The sequence below is a fragment of the Chelonia mydas genome, chromosome 2 (assembly GCF_015237465.2).
Source record: "Chelonia mydas isolate rCheMyd1 chromosome 2, rCheMyd1.pri.v2, whole genome shotgun sequence".
NCBI classification, from domain to species: Eukaryota; Metazoa; Chordata; order Testudines; family Cheloniidae; genus Chelonia; species Chelonia mydas.
Genome location: NC_057850.1, coordinates 1,503,342 through 1,523,870, shown reverse-complemented (window position 1 = coordinate 1,523,870; position 20,529 = coordinate 1,503,342). Strand labels below are relative to the sequence as shown.

General features: G+C 58.9%; 1 protein-coding gene across 1 annotated transcript; it reads right to left on the bottom strand.

The window, feature by feature from the left end:
• Positions 1-11,967: 11,967 nt before the first annotated feature.
• Positions 11,968-19,714, bottom strand: LOC119565565 (S-antigen protein-like). Its single transcript, XM_037892250.1, has 3 exons — positions 19,500-19,714; positions 12,790-13,590; positions 11,968-12,058 (listed from the first exon to the last, which is right to left on the bottom strand). The coding sequence occupies exons 1-3, from the start codon at positions 19,712-19,714 to the stop codon at positions 11,968-11,970; spliced, it is 1,107 nt and encodes a 368-aa protein (XP_037748178.1).
• Positions 19,715-20,529: the final 815 nt, after the last annotated feature.

The window sequence follows — 20,529 nt, the reverse complement described above, 5'->3', positions numbered from 1 at the left end:
GGGGCTCTGCAGGCGGTGGGACCTCGCCCCCCTGGGGTGCTGTGGGCAATGTGGCCTCACCCTGTCTGGGGCTCTGCGCTCAAATTTGCCTTGTCCTTGAACCGTATGCTGCCACCACCAAGCGTGTTAAACAAAGAACAGGGAAAGAGCCCACTTGGAGCCCACAGGGAAAGAGCCCCAAAATATCCCCCCAAGCCCTACACCCCCTTTCCTGGGGAAGGCTTGATAAGAATCCTCACCAACTGGTACAGGTGAACACAGACTCAAACTCTTGGATCTTAAGAACAATGAAAAATCAATCAGGTTCTTAAAGAAGAATTTTAATGAAAGAAAAGGTAAAAGAATCACCTCTGTGAAATCAGGATGGTAAATACTTTACAGGGTATTCAGATTCAAAGCACAGAGGATCCCCCTCTGGGCAAAACCTTAAAGTTACAGAAAACAGGAATAAACCTCCCTCTTAACGCAGGGAAAATTCACATAAAAAAAAGATAAACTAACCCGCCTTGCCTGGCTTACCTATAGTGGTTGCAATATTGGAGAGTTGGATTAGGATGCGTTGGAGAAGATGGATTTCTGTCTGGCCTCTCTCAGTCCCAAGAGAGAACAACCACGTGAACAAGGAGCACAAAACAAAACCTTCCCCCCCAAGATTTGAAAGTCTTTTGTCCCCTTATTGGTCCTTTGGGTCAGGTGCCAGCCAGGTTAGCTGAGCGTCTTAACCCTTTACAGGTAACAGGATGTTGCCTCTGGCCAGGAGGGATTTATACATTGTGTACAGAAAGGTGGTTACCCTTCCCTTTATATTTATGACAGCACTTTTGCAGGGAAGGGGCCCAGGCCATCAGTCGCCAGGAGACAGGGTGTCGGCCATTCTCTGTGCAGACACCATCACACTGGCCCTCTAGGGCTCTGCAACAATCACACCCCCTTTATCCCACCACCCAGATACTTAAGAAATGCATAGGGGAAACTGAGGCACCCATACAGTATTCAGAGAAAGCATAAAGAACATTCCCATTCGTCACAGGTGGGACCTCGCCCCCCGGGGTGCTGCGGGCAATGTGGCTTCGCCCCGTCTGGGGCTCTGCGGGCGGCACGATGGCCAGGCACAGGACACCCCTTCACTCTCGTTTTCTGATTGCAGGGGACTCTCCGCCCGGTGGGAGCTCGTACCCAGGGGACACGCTCCCCTGCAGCGTGGCCCAGGGCAGGCGTCGTCTCCAGCCAGGCCAGTCGCACTGCGGCTGCTGCAGCCGGTGCACCGGCGCTGGGAGGATCGAGCGAGACCCCTGCTGGGCCAAGGCCTGGCCGAGCCTGGCCCGTCCCCAGGCCCCCCGGCCGCAAGATGAGGCGGCAGAGGACAGCGACGGCAGGGGCGCCAAGGCATGTCTGTGCCAAGCGGCCCTGCCCTGCAGCCTGGGGGCACCGTCACGCTCCGCAGACAGCCTGGACAGCTGCGGGTTCTCCACGGCCACCTCGTCCCTCAGCATCCCCAGCCTCTGCGAGCGCCCAGCCAGAGAGGGGGAGGGGGCTCTGGCCTCTGCCCCAGCCCTGGGGGGCCCAGCCGAGGAGACCATCAGCTCCATGCTGGGCTGCTGCGCCATCAGCCCCAGGGCAGTAGCCCTGCCCCTCGGCATCGACCGGTCGCCCACCGCCAACAGCACCGCGGCACGGCTGCTAGAGGAGTTCCTGACCCAGAAGGTCCGAGCCAGAGGCCCGGCCGTCCTGCCTGCCGGGGCGGAGGGAGGTGGCCCCCCAGGGCAGGGGGACGTCCTGCACAGAGCCGGCCGCCCCAGCCAGCCCACCGCCTCCAGCTCCCTGCAGCAGCTCCGGCACCACACCCACCGCTTCCAGCTGGCCATGGCACGCTTCGAGGGCAGCACAGAGGCCTGTGGCTGGCAGAGCGAGCCGGGCCGGCTGCGGGCCGGAGAGACCAGGCAGGGGTGGGGCGCAGGGAGCCCGCAGCACCGCAGCCGGAGCGGGGAAACCAGGCGTGCCGAGCTGCATCCACCCCACTGCAGCGTGGCACGGGACTCTGCTGTGTGCGATGCCAGGGGCCCTCCTTGCCGCGCCACGGGCCTGCCCACGGGACACGGCTGCTGTGCCACGGTTGAAGTCGTGGGCCGGAGGCCTCAGCAGGATCAGACCCGAGGCCGGAGCTCGGCATTTCTCTGCTGCCGCCACAGGCCCTGTGGCGACCGCGCCAGCCCCAGCCCAGACTGGGAGCCCCCGTGCGACGGCAGAGGCACCTGGGCAACCAGGGGGAGCCACAGGGAAATGGGTGGCGCCCCCGAATGGATCGAGACGTGTCCCAGCGACCTGCCCGCCATGCCCCCCAGCCGCCACACGGCGCAGCCAGCGCTGAGACGGGCACACTCCAGCCACAGCGCCCTGCGCATCCATGCCTGCAACACAGGCCCCTGGGCCAGCACCTCCTGCTCAGACCACGCGCCAGGGAGCCCCTGCCAGCCGCCCAGGAGAGCTGCCATGGGGCCCCGCCCGGGAGACTGCTATGCCCCCCTCTGGCCTGGCAGGAACTGCCCTTGGGAACCAGAGCCCGTGATGACCCCACAGATCCCCCAGGTAGATGCCGGGGGGGGACTCGCAGCTCACACTGGCTTCAATGGGGCTCCCTCATGCACAGAGTCCTGCCTCCCCTAGAGGGTCCCCGACCTTGGCTCCTGCCCCATAGCGCCCAGCCCCCCTGCTGCAGGTGGGGATCTGGACCAGTGCCGAGAGGGCAGTGCTCTGGGGCTAGGAGCAGCCTCTCCCTACACCCCCATAGTCACTAGGCAGGGGTGGCTTCCCAGGCCAGGGGCGTGCCAGGCTCCAGGCCTGCATCTGAGCTGGGCTGGAGGGACGGACACACACATGCTCTGGGGCCTGGCCATGCAGCCCCTCCCCCCAGCTCTGTTCAGTGACATCACAGCCTAGTGCATGTGATATCATAGTCACTACCATGGTGATGTCACAGGACTCCTCCCATGGGGCTGGGCTGAGGGGTCTCCAGGGCCGGAGTGGGGCAGGGGCAGGGCCTGTCCTCCACTAGCCGGTGGGTGGCTGGCCCTGCAGGGCATAGAATCACAGAATATCAGGGTTGGAAGGGACCTCAGGAGGTATCTAGTCCAACCCCCTGCTCAAAGCAGGACCAATCCCCAACTAAACCATCCCAGCCAGGGCTTTGTCAAGCCTGACCTTAAAAACTTCTAAGGAAGGAGATTCCACCACTTCCCTAGGTAACGCATTCCAGTGTTTCACCACCCTCCTCGTGAAAAAGTTTTTCCTAATATCCAACCTAAACCTCCCCCACTGCAACTTGAGACCATTACTCCTCGTTCTGTCATCTGCTACCACTGAGAATAGTCTAGATCCATCCTCTCTGGAACCACCTCTCAGGTAATTGAAAGCAGCTATCAAATCCCCCCTCATTCTTCTCTTCCGCAGACTAAACAATCCCAGTTCCCTCAGCCTCTCCTCATAAGTCATGTGTTCCAGTCCCCCAATCATTTTTGTTGCCCTCTGCTGGACTCTTTCCAATTTTTTCACATCCTTCTTGTAGTGTGGGGCCCAAAACTGGACACAGTACTCAAGATGAGGCCTCACCAATGTCGAATAGGGGGGAACGATCATGTCCCTTGATCTGCTGGCAATGCCCCTACTTATACAGCCCAAAATGCCATTGGCCTTCTTGGCAACAAGGGCACACTGTTGACTCATATCCAGCTTCTCGTCCACTGTAACCCCAGGTCCTTTTCTGCAGGACTGCTGCCGAGCCATTTGGTCCCTAGTCTGTAGCGGTGTATGGGATTCTTCCATCCTAAGTGCAGGACTCTGCACTTGTCCTTGTTGAACCCCATCAGATTTCTTTTGGCCCAATCCTCCAATTTGTCTAGGTCCCTCTGTATCCTATCCCTACCCTCCAGCGTATCTACTACTCCTCCCAGTTTAGTGTCCTCTGCAAACTTGCTGAGGGTGGAATCCACACCATCCTCCAGATCATTAATGAAGATATTGAACAAAACTGGCCCCAGGACCGACCCTTGGGGCACTCCACTTGATACCGGCTGCCATCTAGACATGGAGTCATTGATCACTACCCGTTGAGCCTGACAATCTAGCCAACTTTCTACCCACCTTATAGTCCATTCCTCCAGCCCATACTTCTTTAACTTGCTGGCAAGAATACTGTGGGAGACCGTGTCAAAAGCTTTGCTAAAGTCAAGGAACAACACGTCCACTGCTTTCCCTTCATCCACAGAGCCAGTTATCTCGTCATAGAAGGCAATTAGATTAGTCAGGCATGACTTCCCCTTGGTGAATCCATGCTGACTGTTCCTGATCACTTTCCTCTCCTCTAAGTGCTTCAGAATTGATTCCTCGAGGACCTGCTCCATGATTTTTCAGGGGACTGAGGTGAGGCTGACTGGCCTGTAGTTCCCAGGATCCTCCTTCTTCCCTTTTTTAAAGATGGGCACTACATTAGCCTTTTTCCAGTCGTCCTGGACCTCCCCCGATCGCCATAAGTTTTCAAAGATAATGGCCAGTGGCTCTGCAATCTCATCCGCCAACTCCTTTAGCACTCTCGGATGCAGCACATCCGGCCCCATGGACTTGTGCACGTCCAGCTTTTCTAAATAGTCCCGAACCACTTCTTTCTCCACAGAGGGCTGGTCACCTCCTCCCCATGCTGTGCTGCCCAGTGCAGCAGTCTGGGAGCTGACCTTGTTCGTGAAGACAGAGGCAAAAAAAGCATTGAGCACATTAGCTTTTTCCACATCCTCTGTCACTAGGTTGCCTCCCTCATTCAGTAAGGGGCCCACACTTTCCTTGACTTTCTTCTTGTTGCTAACATACCTGAAGAAACCCTTCTTGTTACTCTTAACATCTCTTGCTAGCTGCACCTCCAGGTGTGATTTGGCCTTCCTGATTTCACTCCTCCAAGCCCAAGCAATATTTTTATACTCTTCCCTGGTCATTTGTCCAATCTTCCACTTCTTGTAAGCTTCTTTTTTGTGTTTAAGATCAGCAAGGATTTCACTGTTAAGCCAAGCTGGTCGCCTGCCATATTTACTATTCTTTCCACACATCGGGATGGTTTGTCCCTGTAACCTCAATAAGGATTCTTTAAAATACAGCCAGCTCTTCTGGACTCCTTTCCCCCTCATGTTATTCTCCCAGGGGATCCTGCCCAGCAGTTCCCGGAGGGAGTCAAAGTCTGCTTTTCTGAAGTCCAGGGTCCGTACTCTGCTGCTCTCTTTTCTTCCCTGTGTCAGGATCCTGAACTCGACCATCTCATGGTCACTGCCTCCCATGTTCCCATCCACTTTTGCTTCCCCTACTAATTCTTCCCGGTTTATGAGCAGCAGGTCAAGAAGAGCTCTGCCCCTAGTTGGTTCCTCCAGCACTTGCACCAGGAAATTGTCCCCTACACTTTCCAAAAACTTCCTGGATTGTCTGTGCACCGCTGTATTGCTCTCCCAGCAGATATCAGGGTGATTGAAGTCTCCCATGAGAACCAGGGCCTGCCATCTAGTAACTTCTGCGAGTTGCCGGAAGAAAGCCTCATCCACCTCATCCCCCTGGTCCGGTGGTCTATAGCAGACTCCCACCACGACATCACCCTTGTTGCTCACGCTTCTAAACTTAATCCAGAGACTCTCAGGTTTTTCTGCAGTTTCATACCGGAGCTCTGAGCAGCTCCCTTACATACAGTGCAACTCCCCCCCTTTTCTGCCCTGCTTGTCCTTCCTGAACAGTTTATACCCGTCAATGACAGTACTCCAGTCATGCGAGTTATCCCACCAAGTCTCTGTTATTCCAATCACATCATAATTCCCTGACTTTGCCAGAACCTCCAGTTCTCCCTGCTTGTTTCCCAGGCTTTGTGCATTTGTATATAGGCACTTGAGATAACCAGCTGATTGCCCCTCATTCTCAGTATGAGGCAGGAACCCTCCCCTCTCACACGCTCCTGCTCGTGCTTCCTCCCGGTATCCCACTTCCCCACCTACCTCAGGGCTTTGGTCTCCTTCCCCCGGTGAACCTAGTTTAAAGCCCTCCCTAGGTTAGCCAGCCTGCTCGCGAAGATGCTGTTCCCTCTCTTCGTTAGGTGGAGCCCGTCTCTGCCTAGCACTCCTCCTTCTTGGAACACCATCCCACGGTCAAAGAATCCAAAGCCTTCTCTCCGACACCACCTGCGTAGCCATTCATGCATGCAGAGCCGGGTAGTGCCAAGCAGACTGGGGGGCGCGAAGGCTGCTGGGAGCAGGGGGGTGGCTCCATGGGGTTGGTGAGCAGGGACAGGGCCTGGGGCAAAGGTGACCCAGCTCTGCTGGAGCACCTGGGGCCAGGCCAGTGGCAGCTGCCCACTTTCTCCTAGCCCAGTCCTGGGGCGGAGGGCAGCCCCTCCCTGCAGACTTGGGGAGCAATTGGGGAGGCATCCCTGGCTGCAGTGGGGACAGTGCAGACAATATACCACAATATACCTGCAGGGGGCACCATTCCCATCCCCGACCAATGGGGCACACGAGGGGGAGGCCTCCTCCCATGCCCAGGAATAGGGCCCACCGACGGCCACGTCCCAGGCATGGGGATCCCATCCTTGTTCCCCTGGGGTGCCCCTCTGCTCTTCCTCCCGCTCCTCCACGCTCACACCAGGGGAAGCCTCATTAGACACATCTTCCCCAATCCAGCCCTGTCACCCGCTGCCCCCAAACACCCTACCCTGCCCGTGCCCCCCAACCCAGCGTGGCACTCCCTGACCCGGCCCCCACATGCCCCAGCCCTTCCTGCCCTGCTCCAGGGCAGCCAGTGTGGGTTGGACAGCCCAGTCACCCAGCCAAGAGACGCCCCTCTCTGCTCTGCCCTCCTTGGCCCCCTGGCACTCTCAGCAGCTCTGTGCTATGCCCCAGCGCACTGCCAAGAGCCCCACTCTTCCTCCTCCCCCACTCTTGGTGTCAATTGTTCAGGGCTCCCAGCGCCCTCCTGGATCTCCACTGGGCCGGGTGGGTTCAGCACCCGTCAAGGCCCCCTTCACACCACCCCAGCCAGGCCTTGACCCAGCACCTCCCAGCTCCTGCCCTGCTCTGGGTGTCGTCACCCTTCAGCACCACGGGGGCATGAGACCAGCTCCCACCCGGGCCCCACAACAGCGAGAGTTGCCAACTTCCTAATTGCACAAAACTGAACACCCCTTCTCCGAGGCCCCGCCCCTGCTCCTGCTCCGCCCCTTCTCCGAGGCCCCGCCCCTGCTCCACCCCTTCTCCGAGGCCCCGCCCCTGCTCCACCCCTTCTCCGAGGCCCTGCCCCTACTCCTGCTCCGCCCCTTGTCCGAGGCCCTGCCCCTGCTCCTGCTCCGCCCCTTGTCCAAGGCCCTGCCCCTGCTCCTGCTCCGCCCCTTGTCCGAGGCCCCGCCCCTGCTCCTGCTCCGCCCCTTCTCTGAGGCCCCGCCCCTGCTCCTGCTCCGCCCCTTCTCCGAGGGAGCTGCGGAGCCGGCACTCGGGGCGGGTGCAGCGCGTGGAGCCTCCCTGGCTGCCCATGTGCCTAGGGGCCACGAGGACCTAGCAGCTGCTTCCAGGAGCTGCGCAGTGCGTGGGCAGGCAGGGAGCCTCCCTTAGCCCGGGCCCCCACTGCACCGCCGACCGGACTTTCAGCGGCCCGGTCGGAGCGGCCAGGGTCGTTCCAGTTGAAAACCGGACGCCTGGCAACCCTACGGGCCATACAACTAGCACAGAAAATTCCTGCTTGTCACAGCAGGCTTCGTTCCCACCGCAGCCCCAGCGTGCCCCGCTCTGGCACACCCTGCTCAGACCCAGCAGACCCCGCTTCCAGTCAGGGCTCAAGACGCTCCCAGGGCCCCAAACCAGCCCAGACGTGGCCTACTCTGGCCTTGGCACCCACCAAATGGCTCGCTTGGCTCTGCCCCAGCCCCCCAACCTGCCCCAAGCCCGGTGCACGTCCTCCCGGCTTGCGGCTTGTCCTTGTGGGCCCTGACCCGGCGCCTGCTCTGTGCCCCACGGGGTCCCCGCCGGCTTCGCTCTCACCCTGGGGAGTTCCCAGCCTGCGGGCCCAGGCTCCCTCCCGGTGCCCAGCAGCGACGCTCTGGGCCTGGTTCTGGGCTGCCCAGCCAGGCAGCCAGAGAAGAGAAGCACCAGGGAGTGGGGCCCCTGCAGCATGAGGGAGCCCGAAGCCTATCGGCCCCCGGCCAGGGCTGGAGCCCACGGGGCAGCGACCCGCCCGGCCCTGCCAGAGGGGCACCAAGCCTCAGGCTGGGGCAGCCACGGAGCGGCGCAGCACGGAGCCGGTAGCATTCAGCGGGCTCTGCCCTGCCCTGGGCCAACCCGCCTGGCCCCATGCCGGAGCAGGGGTGCCGGGAGCTGCCAGCTCCATGCGCCGCCCCTCATCTTTCAGGACGAGGCCCTGCCGCCCTAGAGAGCAGGCTCTCCGTGCCCAGCAGCCCCTCAGGGCAGGTGGACGCTGCTGCCCTCGGCGCAGGGCTCCCCTGAGGTGCCAGCCTGGCTCACCAGGCCTGGGGGAGTTGGTCCCCCGGCTCCCTCTGGGCTGAGTTCTCCCTTTGTCTCTCCTCACTGGCCACAGCCCGTCCCCAGGAAGCTGAGCTGCAGCCACACGGAGCCTGGCGAGAGCCCAGAAGACGACTGCGCCTGCACCCACTGCATGAAATGGGGCCGGCAGGGCCGGTGCCCGGGGGCCTGGAGCCAGGGCCACCCCTCGCTGGGCAGGGACGAGCGGGACTCAGAGCAGGGCTGGGAGCAGGACCACGGGAGGGAGCAGGGCTGGGACCGGGGCATGGGCGGGAAGCGGGGCAGGGACCAGGAATGGGCTGGGGAGCGGGCTGGGGAGCGGGGTGGGGACCAGGGATGGGTGGGGGAATGGGTCAGGGACCAGGAATGGGCTGGGGAGCAGGCTGGGGAGCGGGGCAGGGACCAGGAATGGGCTGGGGAGTGGGCTGGGGAGCGGGGTGGGGACCAGGGATGGGCCGGGGAGGGGGGCAGGGACTGGGGATGGGCTGGGGAGTGGGCTGGGGAGCGGGGCAGGGACCACGAATGGGTCAGGGAGTGGGCCAGGGATGCGTGGCAAAGGGCCAGGGAGCAAGGGAGGGCCCCACCACAGCGCAGAGCCCGGCCCAGGGAGCAGCAGTGGGGCTGGCCCAGGGAGTGGGACGGGGGCCCCAGGCAGGGCCGTGTGAACAGGGTGCGGCTCATTGCCAGGACCTTTGAGCGGAGAGCACAGCGCGAGGCTGCTCAAGCCAAGAGGGAGAGGAGGGCTCAGGAACAGAGGGCTCCGAGGTCCCCAGGCAGCCCAGCTGGGGAGCCCCGGGGCCCCAGGGGCCGTTCCCAAGAGCCCAAGAGAGGCAACGCCCAGGCCAAAGACTCCAGGCAGCAAAACCCCCCTAGCCAGGCTGTCGCCAGGGCCCATCCGCTGGGGCCACCCCACCCCAGGAGGGAAGCCAGAGCCCAGTGGAGGGCCGGGCACCTCAGCTCCTGGCTGTGAGAGCCGGGGGAAGGCCCCAGTGGAGCTGGGGAGGGCACTGCAGGCTGGCAGGGTGCGGGAGGGTGCTGGGGCGGGCGCTGCAGGCTGGCGGGGTGCCGGAGGGTGCTGGGGAGGCCGCTGCAGGCTGGCGGGGTGCCGGAGGGTGCTGGGGAGGCCGCTGCAGGCTGGCAGGGTGCCGGAGGGTGCTGGGGAGGGCGCTGCAGGCTGGCGGGGTGCCGGAGGGTGCTGGGGAGGCTGCTGCAGGCTGGCGGGGTGCCGGAGGGTGCTGGGGAGGGCGCTGCAGGCTGGCGGGGTGCCGGAGGGTGCTGGGGAGGGCGCTGCAGGCTGGCGGGGTGCGGGAGGGTGCTGGGGAGGGCTCAGTGGGTAAGGACGCTGCAGGCCGGCAGGGGGTGTGGGGAGCGGCGGGGGAGGAGGGCACCGTGGGGCAGGAAGCGTTGGTGGAGATGCGCAGGGAAGGCAGATGCTGGGTCATCCCAGGCATATTAAAGTCCCTGCTGTCTGCTGAGCTAACGGCTGAGGGTTTGCTCTGAACGGAAAGATGCGCCTCCCCCCGACAGTCTGCCCACCCCCAGCCGGTGCCCTGCTCTACCCCCCAGGTGCTGGCCCCGACCTGCCCCGGCCCCCTGGATCATTCTCCTTGCAGCGCTGCTGCCTTGGCGCTGGGCATGAGCACCGCCGGTGCCTGGCCCCCCACGTGTGGGTCAGCGCCAGCTCGGGCTCAGCTCCCCAGACTGGTCTGTGCCATGGGTGGCTCAGCTGAGTGGCTGCAAAGCACACGGGGGCCAGGGGCATCTGCACTGCCCGGGGGGCTGAGCCTGCCCACCAGGCTCCTGCATTCTGGGTCCCCCCGCAGCGCTGGAGCCCCGACTCACACCTTCTGGCCAGGACTGTCCCCACCAGCCCCTGCTGCCTCTCCCAGACCTGGGCCGGCCTTGGGCACACAGCCAGCCTGGCACAGCCCTCCGTGCTGCTCAAAGAGGGCCATGGCCTCCAGGGGCTCTGCTCAGAGCTCATTTCCAGCTCCCCTCAGCTTGGGTTTTCGACCAAAATGCCCAGTCAAAAAAGGACCCTGGCACCACCGGTCAGCACCGCTGACCAGGCTGTTAAAAGTCTGATTGGCAGGGCTGGCAGTCTCCCTACCCGGCTCTGTGAGGCTCCTGGAAGCAGCCTTGTCCCTCTGTCTCCTAGGTGATGGGGCGGCCACGGGGGCGCTGCACACTGCCCCCACCCCAAGCACCGGCTCCGCAGCTCCCATTGGCTGGGAACCATGTGGGGCTGGGAACCACGGCCAATGGGAGCTGCAGGGGCAACGCCTGTGGGTGAGGGCAGCACATGGAGACCCATGGCCCCTCCGCCTAGGAACCGGACATGCTGGCTGCTTCCAGGAGCTGCTTGAGGTAATTGCTGCCTGGAGCCCGCACCCCACACACCCCAACACCCTGCTCCAGCCTGCAGCCCCCTCCCACACTCCAAACCCCTCGGCCCCAGCCCTGGGCCCCCTCCCGTACCCAAACTCCCTCCTGGAGCTCGCACCCCTTTGCACACCCCTTTCCCCAGCCCTGAGCCCCCTCCTGTATCCCAAACCCCTTGGCCCCAGCATGGAGCCCCCTCCTGAACCCAATCTCCCTGCCAGAGCCCACACCCCCTCCCATACCCCAACCCCCTGTCCCAGCCCTGAGCCCCCTCCCACACTCTGAGCCCATCAACTCCAGCCTGGAGCCCCCTCCTGCCCCCCAAACCCCTCATCCCAAGCTCCATCCCAGAGCCCTCACCCCCTCCTGCACCCAAATTCCCTCCCAGAACCTGCACCCCACAGCCCCTCCCACACCCCAACTCCTTGCCCCAGTCCGGAGTCCCCTCCCACTCTCTTAACCTCTCGGCTCCACCTCCCAGCCCAGAGCCCCCTCCTGCACCCCAAACCCCTCATCCTCAGCCCCACCCCAGAGCCTGCACCCCAACCGCCTGCCCCAGCCTGGTGAAAATGAGTGAGTGGGGGGGGGGAGCGAGCAATGGAGGGAGGGGGATGGAGTGAGCGGGGGCGGGGCCTCAAAGGGGCCAGGCAGGGGCAGGGGCAGGGCCTCGGGGAAAGGGGCAGGCAGGGGTGTTCGGTTTTATGCAATTAGAAAGTTGGCAGCCCTACTGCTTCCACGTGCCCCCCCCCCCCCCCGGGCTGCCAGGCCTTCACGCTTACCAGCCAGTTGCTGGGGGCCATGGCCGTCCCAAGGATGGCTCTTGGTCAGTCAGCCATACCAGCCCAACCACCCTCACTCCCTCCCTGTCCCAGAGGAGAAATTAACTCCTTCACACCCAGTGGGTGACCACAGAAAATGAATGGGGAAACTGAGTCACGTTTTTCATGAAGATATGAGACATTTCCACTTTGTGCCGAGCACTTTTTGTACAGTTTGAGGCCAGAAGGGATCAGACCATTTAGTGTGACCTGCGTAGCACAGCTCAGAGGCACCCTCCCGCCAGCATCTTCTGCACTGAGCCCAAGAACTTGGGTTTGACTAAAGCATCCTCCAGAACGGTGGCCAGGCCGGATCTGGAGACATCAAGAGCTGGAGAGTGGAGTCACCCTCACTGCTAACAGTGTGCGCCTAACTTCCCGTTTCCCTGGGCCTGGCTTCACCTGGTGCTGCCTTCCTTTGCTACATTAAAGACCTCGATACTGCTGGGGATTTCCTCCCCAGGAAGATACTGACACACGGAAATTACATCACCTCGCAGTCGCTGTGTAACCCTTCTGCCAGGTGGAGCCGGCAGCAACCAGGACCGGGTTCAATAAGTAGGGGTTCCTTTCCATCGATAAAACACAGAACCGGCTCGAGCCCCCACCCAGGAACCTGGGAAAATTACACACCACCCCTGAAGCTGTAGCTCACGAAAGCTCATGCTCAAATAAATTGGTTAGTCTCTAAGGTGCCACAAGTACGCCTCTTCTTTTTGTGAATACAGACTAACACGGCTGCTACTCTGAAACATCACCCCTGCATGCCTCTGAGAGGCGATACTTCCTCACTTGCAAGCGCAGAGTCTGAGCGTACAAAAGAAACATTTATGAAAGGAGAGAAGTCACCCGACATTAAGCAGGACTCAAACATAAACTGTGAGCAGGACGCCCACCGCAGAGTGCATGAGGCAGAGTCTTCTTCTGCCTCATGTTCTTGAGTTCCTTTACCGTGCCCCTCTCTGCTCTCTCACCATACCCCACTCGCAGTGTTTGTCTTTGGTCAGTGAGGACCAGGGTTCAGAGGTGCATCTGTGTGAGTTAACCTCCCACCCAGGGAAGAAGACACCTGGCTTGCTACACCATCTGAGCACTTGCTCTGGTTCGGTGCCCCGCCAGCCGCTGCTCCTCGCCGCCCGGCCGCCCCGCCAGCCGCTGCTCCTCGCCGCCCGGCCGCCCCGCCAGCCGCTGCTCCTCGCCGCCCGGCCAGCCGCTGCTCCTCGCCGCCCGGCCGCCCGGCCAGCCGCTGCTCCTCGCCGCCCGGCCGCCCCGCCAGCCGCTGCTCCTCGCTGCCCAGCCGCCCGGCCAGCCGCTGCTCCTCGCCGCCCGGCCGCCCCGCCAGCCGCTGCTCCTCGCCGCCCGGCCGCCCCGCCAGCCGCTGCTCCTCGCCGCCCGGCCGCCCCGCCAGCCGCTGCTCCTCGCCGCCCGGCCGCCCGGCCAGCCGCTGCTCCTCGCCGCCCGGCCGCCCGGCCAGCCGCTGCTCCTCGCCGCCCGGCCGCCCCGCCAGCCGCTGCTCCTCGCCGCCCGGCCGCCCCGCCAGCCGCTGCTCCTCGCCGCCCGGCCGCCCGGCCAGCCGCTGCTCCTCGCTGCCCAGCCGCCCGGCCAGCCGCTGCTCCTCGCCGCCCGGCCACCCCTCCCGCCGCTGCTCCTCGCCGCCCGGCCACCCGGCCAGCCGCTGCTCCTTGCCGCCCGGCCGCCCCGCCAGCCGCTGCTCCTTGCCGCCCGGCCGCCCGGCCAGCCGCTGCTCCTCGCCGCCCGGCCGCCCGGCCAGCCGCTGCTCCTCGCCGCCCGGCCGCCCGGCCAGCCGCTGCTCCTCGCCGCCCGGCCGCCCCCGCCAGCCGCTGCTCCTCGCCGCCCGGCCACCCGGCCAGCCGCTGCTCCTTGCCGCCCGGCCGCCCCGCCAGCCGCTGCTCCTCGCCGCCCAGCCGCCCGGCCAGCCGCTGCTCCTCGCCGCCCGGCCACCCCGCCCGCCGCTGCTCCTCGCCGCCCGGCCGCCCGGCTAGCCGCTGCTCCTCGCCGCCCGGCCGCCCCGCCAGCCGCTGCTCCTCGCCGCCCGGCCGCCCGGCCAGCCGCTGCTCCTCGCCGCCCGGCTGCCCCTCCCACCGCTGCTCCTCGCTGCCCGGCTGCCCGGCCGCCCCGCCAGCTGCTGCTCCTCGCCACCCGGCTGCTCCTGCTCCTCGCTGCCCGGCCGCCCCTGCTCCTCGCCGCCCAGCTGCCCCGCCAGCCGCTGCTCCTCGCCGCCCGGCCACCCTCCCACCCCTGCTCCTCACCGCCCGGCCACCCTCCTGCCCCTGCTCCTCGCCGCCCGGCCGCCCCTCCCACCCCTGCTCCTCGCTGCCCAGCTGCCCCGCCCGCCGCTGCTCCTCGCTGCCCGGCTGCCCCTCCCACTGCTGCTCCTTGCCACCCAGCTGCCCCTTCCACCACTGCTCCTTGCCGCCCAGCCCGCTGCTGCTCCTCGCCGCCCGGCCGCCCCACCCACCACTACTCCTCGCCACCCGGCCACCCGGCCGCCCAGCCCGCTGCTGCTCCTCGCCACCCGGCTGCCCCGCCCGCCACTGCTCCTCGCTGCCCGGCTGCCCCTCCCACTGCTGCTCCTTGCCGCCCGGCCGCCCCGCCCGCCGCTCGTTTTGCACCCACTGTCTGATTGTCAGTCACCTTCTGCTGCCACCTGCCATCACAATCACCTCTTTGTGATTTTCAGCTTTTATTAGGCTGGGTAGAAACCCTGCCCCACCACAAGTGTTTTCAGCTGTTATTAAACACTTAACATAACAAAAGGCTCCTAATGAAGCCCATTTATGAACAGTGCAGAGGAACCAGATTGGGGACCCCTAGGGAGAGTCCACACTGCCTAGTGAGATACCTGTCCCCTCCCCTTTTACTTTCTCAGGGCTCTGGCATTTGAGCCCCAGGCCTAACAAGGTCCTTCCAGCTGAGGGTGACCCCCTCATTTGGGCCAGGTTAAGCACAGTTCTGCTCCCCTTTATTCATACAATAAAGACAACAACATTGATTACAGCATGTCACTACCCCTGCATTCAGTACTAAAGTGATCTGTGACCCAACACCCAACACCGCTCTATCTGTTGGATATCTAAGCAGAGTAGGTGTGTTCATGTAAATACCGTTTGCTCCTGAAGTCTCTCCCCCTCCCCAAAACAACAAGGAGTCCGGTGGCACCTTAAAGACGAACAGATTTATTTGAGCATAAGCTTTCATGGGTAAAAAGATGCATCTGAAGAAGTGAGGTTTTTACCCATGAAAGCTTATGCTCAAATAAATCTTTTAGTCTTTAAGGTGCCACCAGACTCCTTGTTGTTTTTGTGGATACAGACTAACACGGCTACCCCCTGATACTCTCCCACTTCCAGCTAGCTGTCAGGGGAGAACTCCTTCACAGTATCATAGAATCATAGGACTGGAAGGGACCTAGAGAGATCATCTAGTCCAGTCCCCTGCACTCCAGGCAGAACTAAGTATTATCTAGACCATCCCTGACAGGTGTTTGTCCAACCTGCTCTTAAAAATCCCAAATGATGGAGATTCCACAACCTCCCTGGGCAATTTATTCCAGGGCTTCACCACCCTAACAGTTAGGAAGTTTTTCCTAATGTCCAACCTAAACTGCCCTTCCTGCTATTTAAGCCCATGAGGTTAAGAAGAACATGTTTTCTCCCTCCTCCTTGTAACAACATTTTACGTACTTGAAAACTGTGATCATGTCCCTGCTCAGTCTTCTCTTCTCCAGACTAAACAAACCCAATTTTTTCAATCTCATAGGTCATGTTTTCTAGACCTTTACTCATTTTTGTTCCTCTTCTCTGGACTCTCCCCAATTTGTCCACTTCCTTCCTGAAATGTGGCGCCCAGAACTGGACACAATACTCCAGTTGAGGCCTAATCAGCGCAGAGTAGAGCAGAAGAATTACTTCTCGTGTCTTGCTTACAACACTCCTGCTAATACAGCTGTGACGTTTTTGGCATAAGCTGGGACCATATAGATCATTGTTGCAACCAAGGTCCTGGAGTGCCACCAAATCTTGTATAAAGGGGTCAAATGAGGTGTCTCAGACAAGGTGATGGTTTGCTGGTTAGGATGATGCTGTCTGTGTGTGTGTCTCATTTTTGTAGTTGAAGTTATGAATATTGGCTCTGTACTGTCTGCATTTCAAACTTCTGCTCTGCTTCTGGGGGACACCCCAGACAAGTTGGTGTCAGCTCTGCCTAGCCTGCTGGGTGGCCCATTAAGGACCATCCGCTATACAACTGACCCATTGAGAGAAGGCAGACACGCCTTGGGACTCAGCCAGGTGTGCAGGGACCTGCCTATGGACAGAACTCTGAGGTTTTTCCAGGCCATGTGGTGGACAGCTTGTCTTTGGGACAAAGAAAGACAGACCACATGGCAAGAGACTATAAAAGGCTGCGGCAGCTCCTCCATCTTGTCTTCAATCCTGCTTCTTACCTCTGGAGGGACTTCGCTACACTGAAGCTTTGAACCAAGGACTGAAGGACCCCTCCCAGCTGGGGACGTTCTCCAGAGACTTGATTTGAACCTGCCGTTCACTACAAAAGGTTCCCTCCACCCCCTGCCCCAGGCTCTCCTGCTGGTAATAGCTCACCTTACCTGATCATACAGTGTGTATGGTAACACTCATTGTTTCATGTTCTCTGTGTATATAAATCTCCCCACTGTATTTTCCACTGAATGCATCCGATGAAGTGAGCTGTAGCTCACGAAAGCTCATGCTCAAATAAACGTGTTAGTCTCTAAGGTGACACAAGTCCTCCTTTTCTTTTTGGTATTTCCTAGGGATCTTAAGAGTTGGCTAATGTTTTTATCAAACCATTCCATGAGGATCACTGGATCACAGGCAGCAAGCCATGATTGGTTGGCAGGGAGTGAACTATTCCTTAAATGTTGGCTTATAAGGAGGGCTGCATCTTCTCCCATGATCGCTCTAATTATCTGGGCACTAAAAGTTCCAAGAAGCAGGTACAGCTGGACCTTTCTTCCGGCAACTCACAGGAGTTACTAGATCGCAGGCCCTGGTTCTCATGGGAGACTTCAATCACCCTGATATCTGCTGGGAGAGCAGCGGTGCACAGACAATCCAGGAAGTTTTTGGAAAGCGTAGGGGACAATTTCCTGGTGCAAGTGCTGGAGGAACCAACTAGGGGCAGAGCTCTTCTTGACCTGCTGCTCACAAACTGGGAAGAATTAGTAGGGGAAGCTAAAGCGGATGGGAACCTGGGAGGCAGTGACCATGAGATGGTCAAGTTCAGGATCCTGACACAGGGAAGAAAGGAGAGCAGCAGAATACGGACCCTGGACTTCAGAAAAGCAGACTTTGACTCCCTCAGGGAACTGATGAGTAGGATCCCCTGGGAGAATAACATGAGGGGGAAAGGAGTCCAGGAGAGCTGGCTGTATTTTAAAGAATCCTTATTGAGGTTACAGGGACAAACCATCCCGATGTGTAGAAAGAATAGTAACTATGGCAGGCGACCAGCTTGGCTTCACAGTGAAATCCTTGCTCATCTTAAACTCAAAAAAGCAGCTTACAAGAAGTGGAAGATTGGACAAATGACGAGGGAAGAGTATAAAAATATTGCTCAGGCATGCAGGAGTGAAATCAGGAAGGCCAAATCACACCTGGAGTTGCAGCTAGCAAGAGATGTTAAGAGTAACAAGAAGGGTTTCTTCAGGTATGTTGGCAACAAGAAGAAAGCCAGGGAAAGTGTGGGCCCCTTACTGAATGAGGGAGGCAACCTAGTGACAGAGGATGTGGAAAAAGCTAATGTACTCAATGCTTTTTTTGCCTCTGTTTTCACGAACAAGGTCAGCTCCCAGACTACTGCACTGGGCAGCACAGCATGGGGGGGGAGGTGACCAGCCCTCTGTGGAGAAAGAAGTGGTTCGGGACTATTTAGAAAAGCTGGACGTGCACAAGTCCATGGGGCCGGATGTGTTGCATCCGAGAGTGCTAAAGGAGTTGGCGGATATGATTGCAGAGCCATTGGCCATTGTCTTTGAAAACTCATGGCGATCGGGGGAGGTCCCGGATGACTGGAAAAAGGCTAATGTAGTGCCCATCTTTAAAAAAGGGAAGAAGGAGGATCCTGGGAACTACAGGCCAGTCAGCCTCACCTCAGTCCCTGGAAAAATCATGGAGCAGGTCCTCAAGGAATCAATTCTGAAGCACTTCGAGGAGAGTAAAGTGATCAGGAACAGTCAGCATGGATTCACCAAGGGGAAGTCATGCCTGACTAATCTAATTGCCTTCTATACTGAGATAACTGGTTCTGTGGATGAAGGGAAAGCAGTAGATGTATTGTTTCTTGACTTTAGCAAAGCTTTTGACACGGTCTCCCACAGTATTCTTGTCAGGAAGTTAAAGAAGTATGGGCTGGATGGATGCACTACAAGGTGGGTAGAAAGTTGGCTAGATTGTCGGGCTCAACGGGTAGTGATCAAATGGCTCCATGTCTAGTTGGCAGCCGGTATCAAGTGGAGTGCCCCAAGGGTCGGTCCTGGGGCCGGTTTTGTTCAATATCTTCATTAATGATCTGGAGGATAGTGTGGATTGCACCCTCAGCAAGTTTGCGAATGACACTAAACTGGGAGGAGAGGTAGATATGCTGGAGGGCAGGGATAGGATACAGAGGAACCTAGACAAATTGGAGGATTGGGCCAAAAGAAATCAGATGAGGTTCAACAAGGACAAGTGCAGAGTCCTGCACTTAGGACGGAAGAATCCAATGCACCGCTACAGACTAGGGACCGAATGGCTCGGCAGCAGTTCTGCGGAAAAGGACCTAGGGGTGACAGTGGATGAGAAGCTGGATATGAGTCAACAGTGTGCCCTTGTTGCCAAGAAGGCCAATGGCATTTTGGGATGTATAAGTAGGAGCATTGCCAGCAGATCAAGGGACGTGATCTTTCCCCTCTATTTGACATTGCTGAGGCCTCATCTGGAGTACTGTGTCCAGTTTTGGGCCCCACACTACAAGAAGCATGTGGAGAAATTGGAGAGAGTCCAGCGGAGGGCAACAAAAATGATTAGGGGACTGGAACACACGGGTTATGAGGAGAGGCTGAGGGAACTGGGATTGTTTAGTCTACGGAAGAGAAGAATGAGGGGGGATTTGATAGCTGCTTTTAACTACCTGAAAGGTGGATCCAAAGAGGATGGATCTAGACTATTCTCAGTGGTAGAAGAGGACAGGACAAGGAGTAATGGTCTCAAGTTGCAGTGGGGGAGATTTAGGTTGGATATTAGGAAAAACTTTTTCACTAGGAGGGTGGTGAAACACTGGAATGGGTTACCTAGGGAGGTGGTGGAATCCCCTTCCTTAGAAGTTTTTAAGGTCAGGCTTGACAAAGCCCTGGCTGGGATGGTTTAGTTGGGGATTGGTCCTGCTTTGAGCAGGGGGTTGGACTAGATGACCTCCTGAGGTCCCTTCCAAACCTGATATTCTATGATTCTATGATTCTTACACGGGGGTCTCATTTTCTGTGGATTAAAATCGTGGTGGTGAAGCAGCCCTCTGCTTAGGTTCTGGGATGTCCTTTTCTGCAACGAATTCAAAACCCATTATTTGTGTAAACAATTTAATTTGTGAAACATGGACCCGTTTCACTTTTCCATCTTTTTCAATGGGGTATACCAGTGGGCTAAGGTGGTCCACTATGGAGTAAGGCCTTATCTGTTTTGATTCCTGTGGGTGGCCCCTTTTCCCCATGTTAAGGTACATGACTTGGTCCCCTGTTTCCCACAGGGCTGCCTTTGTGGGCCTTTGTTTCCGAATTTTGTTGTTCATGCGCTCGATGGCCTGATTAACCCGATACTGGAGGGAGGTTTTATCTTCTTGTAACTGTTTGAACCATTGAAAATAATCATGCTGGGTTATATTAGAGCTCTCTTCTTGACCCTGTACCCGGTAACTAGGATCAATCATTAGGCGCATCGTGTGCCCAAACAGAATTTGAAAGGGTTGAATTTGTGTCCCATTTTTTCTTGAGCTGTCAAATATATATACTGCTTGCATCTGATGAAGTGGGTTTTAGCCCACGAAAGCTTATGCCCAAATAAACGTGTTAATCTCTAAGGTGCCACAAGGACTCCTTGTTGTTTTTGCTGATACAGACTAACACGGCTGCCCCTCTGAGACCTGTCCTTAGTCTATTACTGCTGTGGATGGCAACCAAAATCAGAGGCAGTTTATCTGGCCAGTCTTTCTCTGAGTGATTTACCACCTTCCGGAGCGCTTCCTTGATAGTGCAGTTCATGCCCTCTCCTTGGCCTGAGGACTGAGGCCGGCATGGTATATAGAGCCTCTGTTTAATTCCCAAGGCTTGTATCATTGTTGTAAAGATTTCTCCTACAAAGGCTCCCCCATTGTCAGAGTCTATTATTTTGAGGGTGCCGTATCTACAAACTACCTCTTTAAAAAACGTTTTGGCCACTACCCTGGTGCTATTATCTTTAGTGGGAAATGCCTCCTCCCATACTGAAAAGGAATCAATTATCACCAATAAATACTGGAATCCTTCCTTACTCCTTGGCAATTTATCAATAGCATCAATTTGAACCCTGTGCCACGGCCCGAGCCTTCGACGGTGCAGTATGGGTTGGCAGTGCGGAGAAGGAGCCTTGTCCTGAGCGCACCGCACACAATTCTGCACCCATGTTTTAACATCATCCTCCCTACACTCCCATTCTGCTACTTGCTTCAGCCTTCTTAAAGTCCCTGCCACTCCTTCATGCGTCAACTGATGGGCT

What these genes read in the sequence shown, in the direction of transcription:
- LOC119565565 (XM_037892250.1), bottom strand. Translation starts at nt 19,714, where the DNA reads ATGCGCCTAATGATTGATCCTAGTTACCGGGTACAGGGTCAAGAAGAG. An exon ending in GAAACAGGGGACCAAGTCAT is followed by an intron (nt 13,591 to 19,499) that starts GTACCTTAACAT and finishes CCGGGCGGCGAG; the next exon opens with GAGCAGCGGCTGGCGGGGGC. An exon ending in TCTTCTTCCCTGGGTGGGAG is followed by an intron (nt 12,059 to 12,789) that starts GTTAACTCACAC and finishes TGATGTCTCCAG; the next exon opens with ATCCGGCCTGGCCACCGTTC.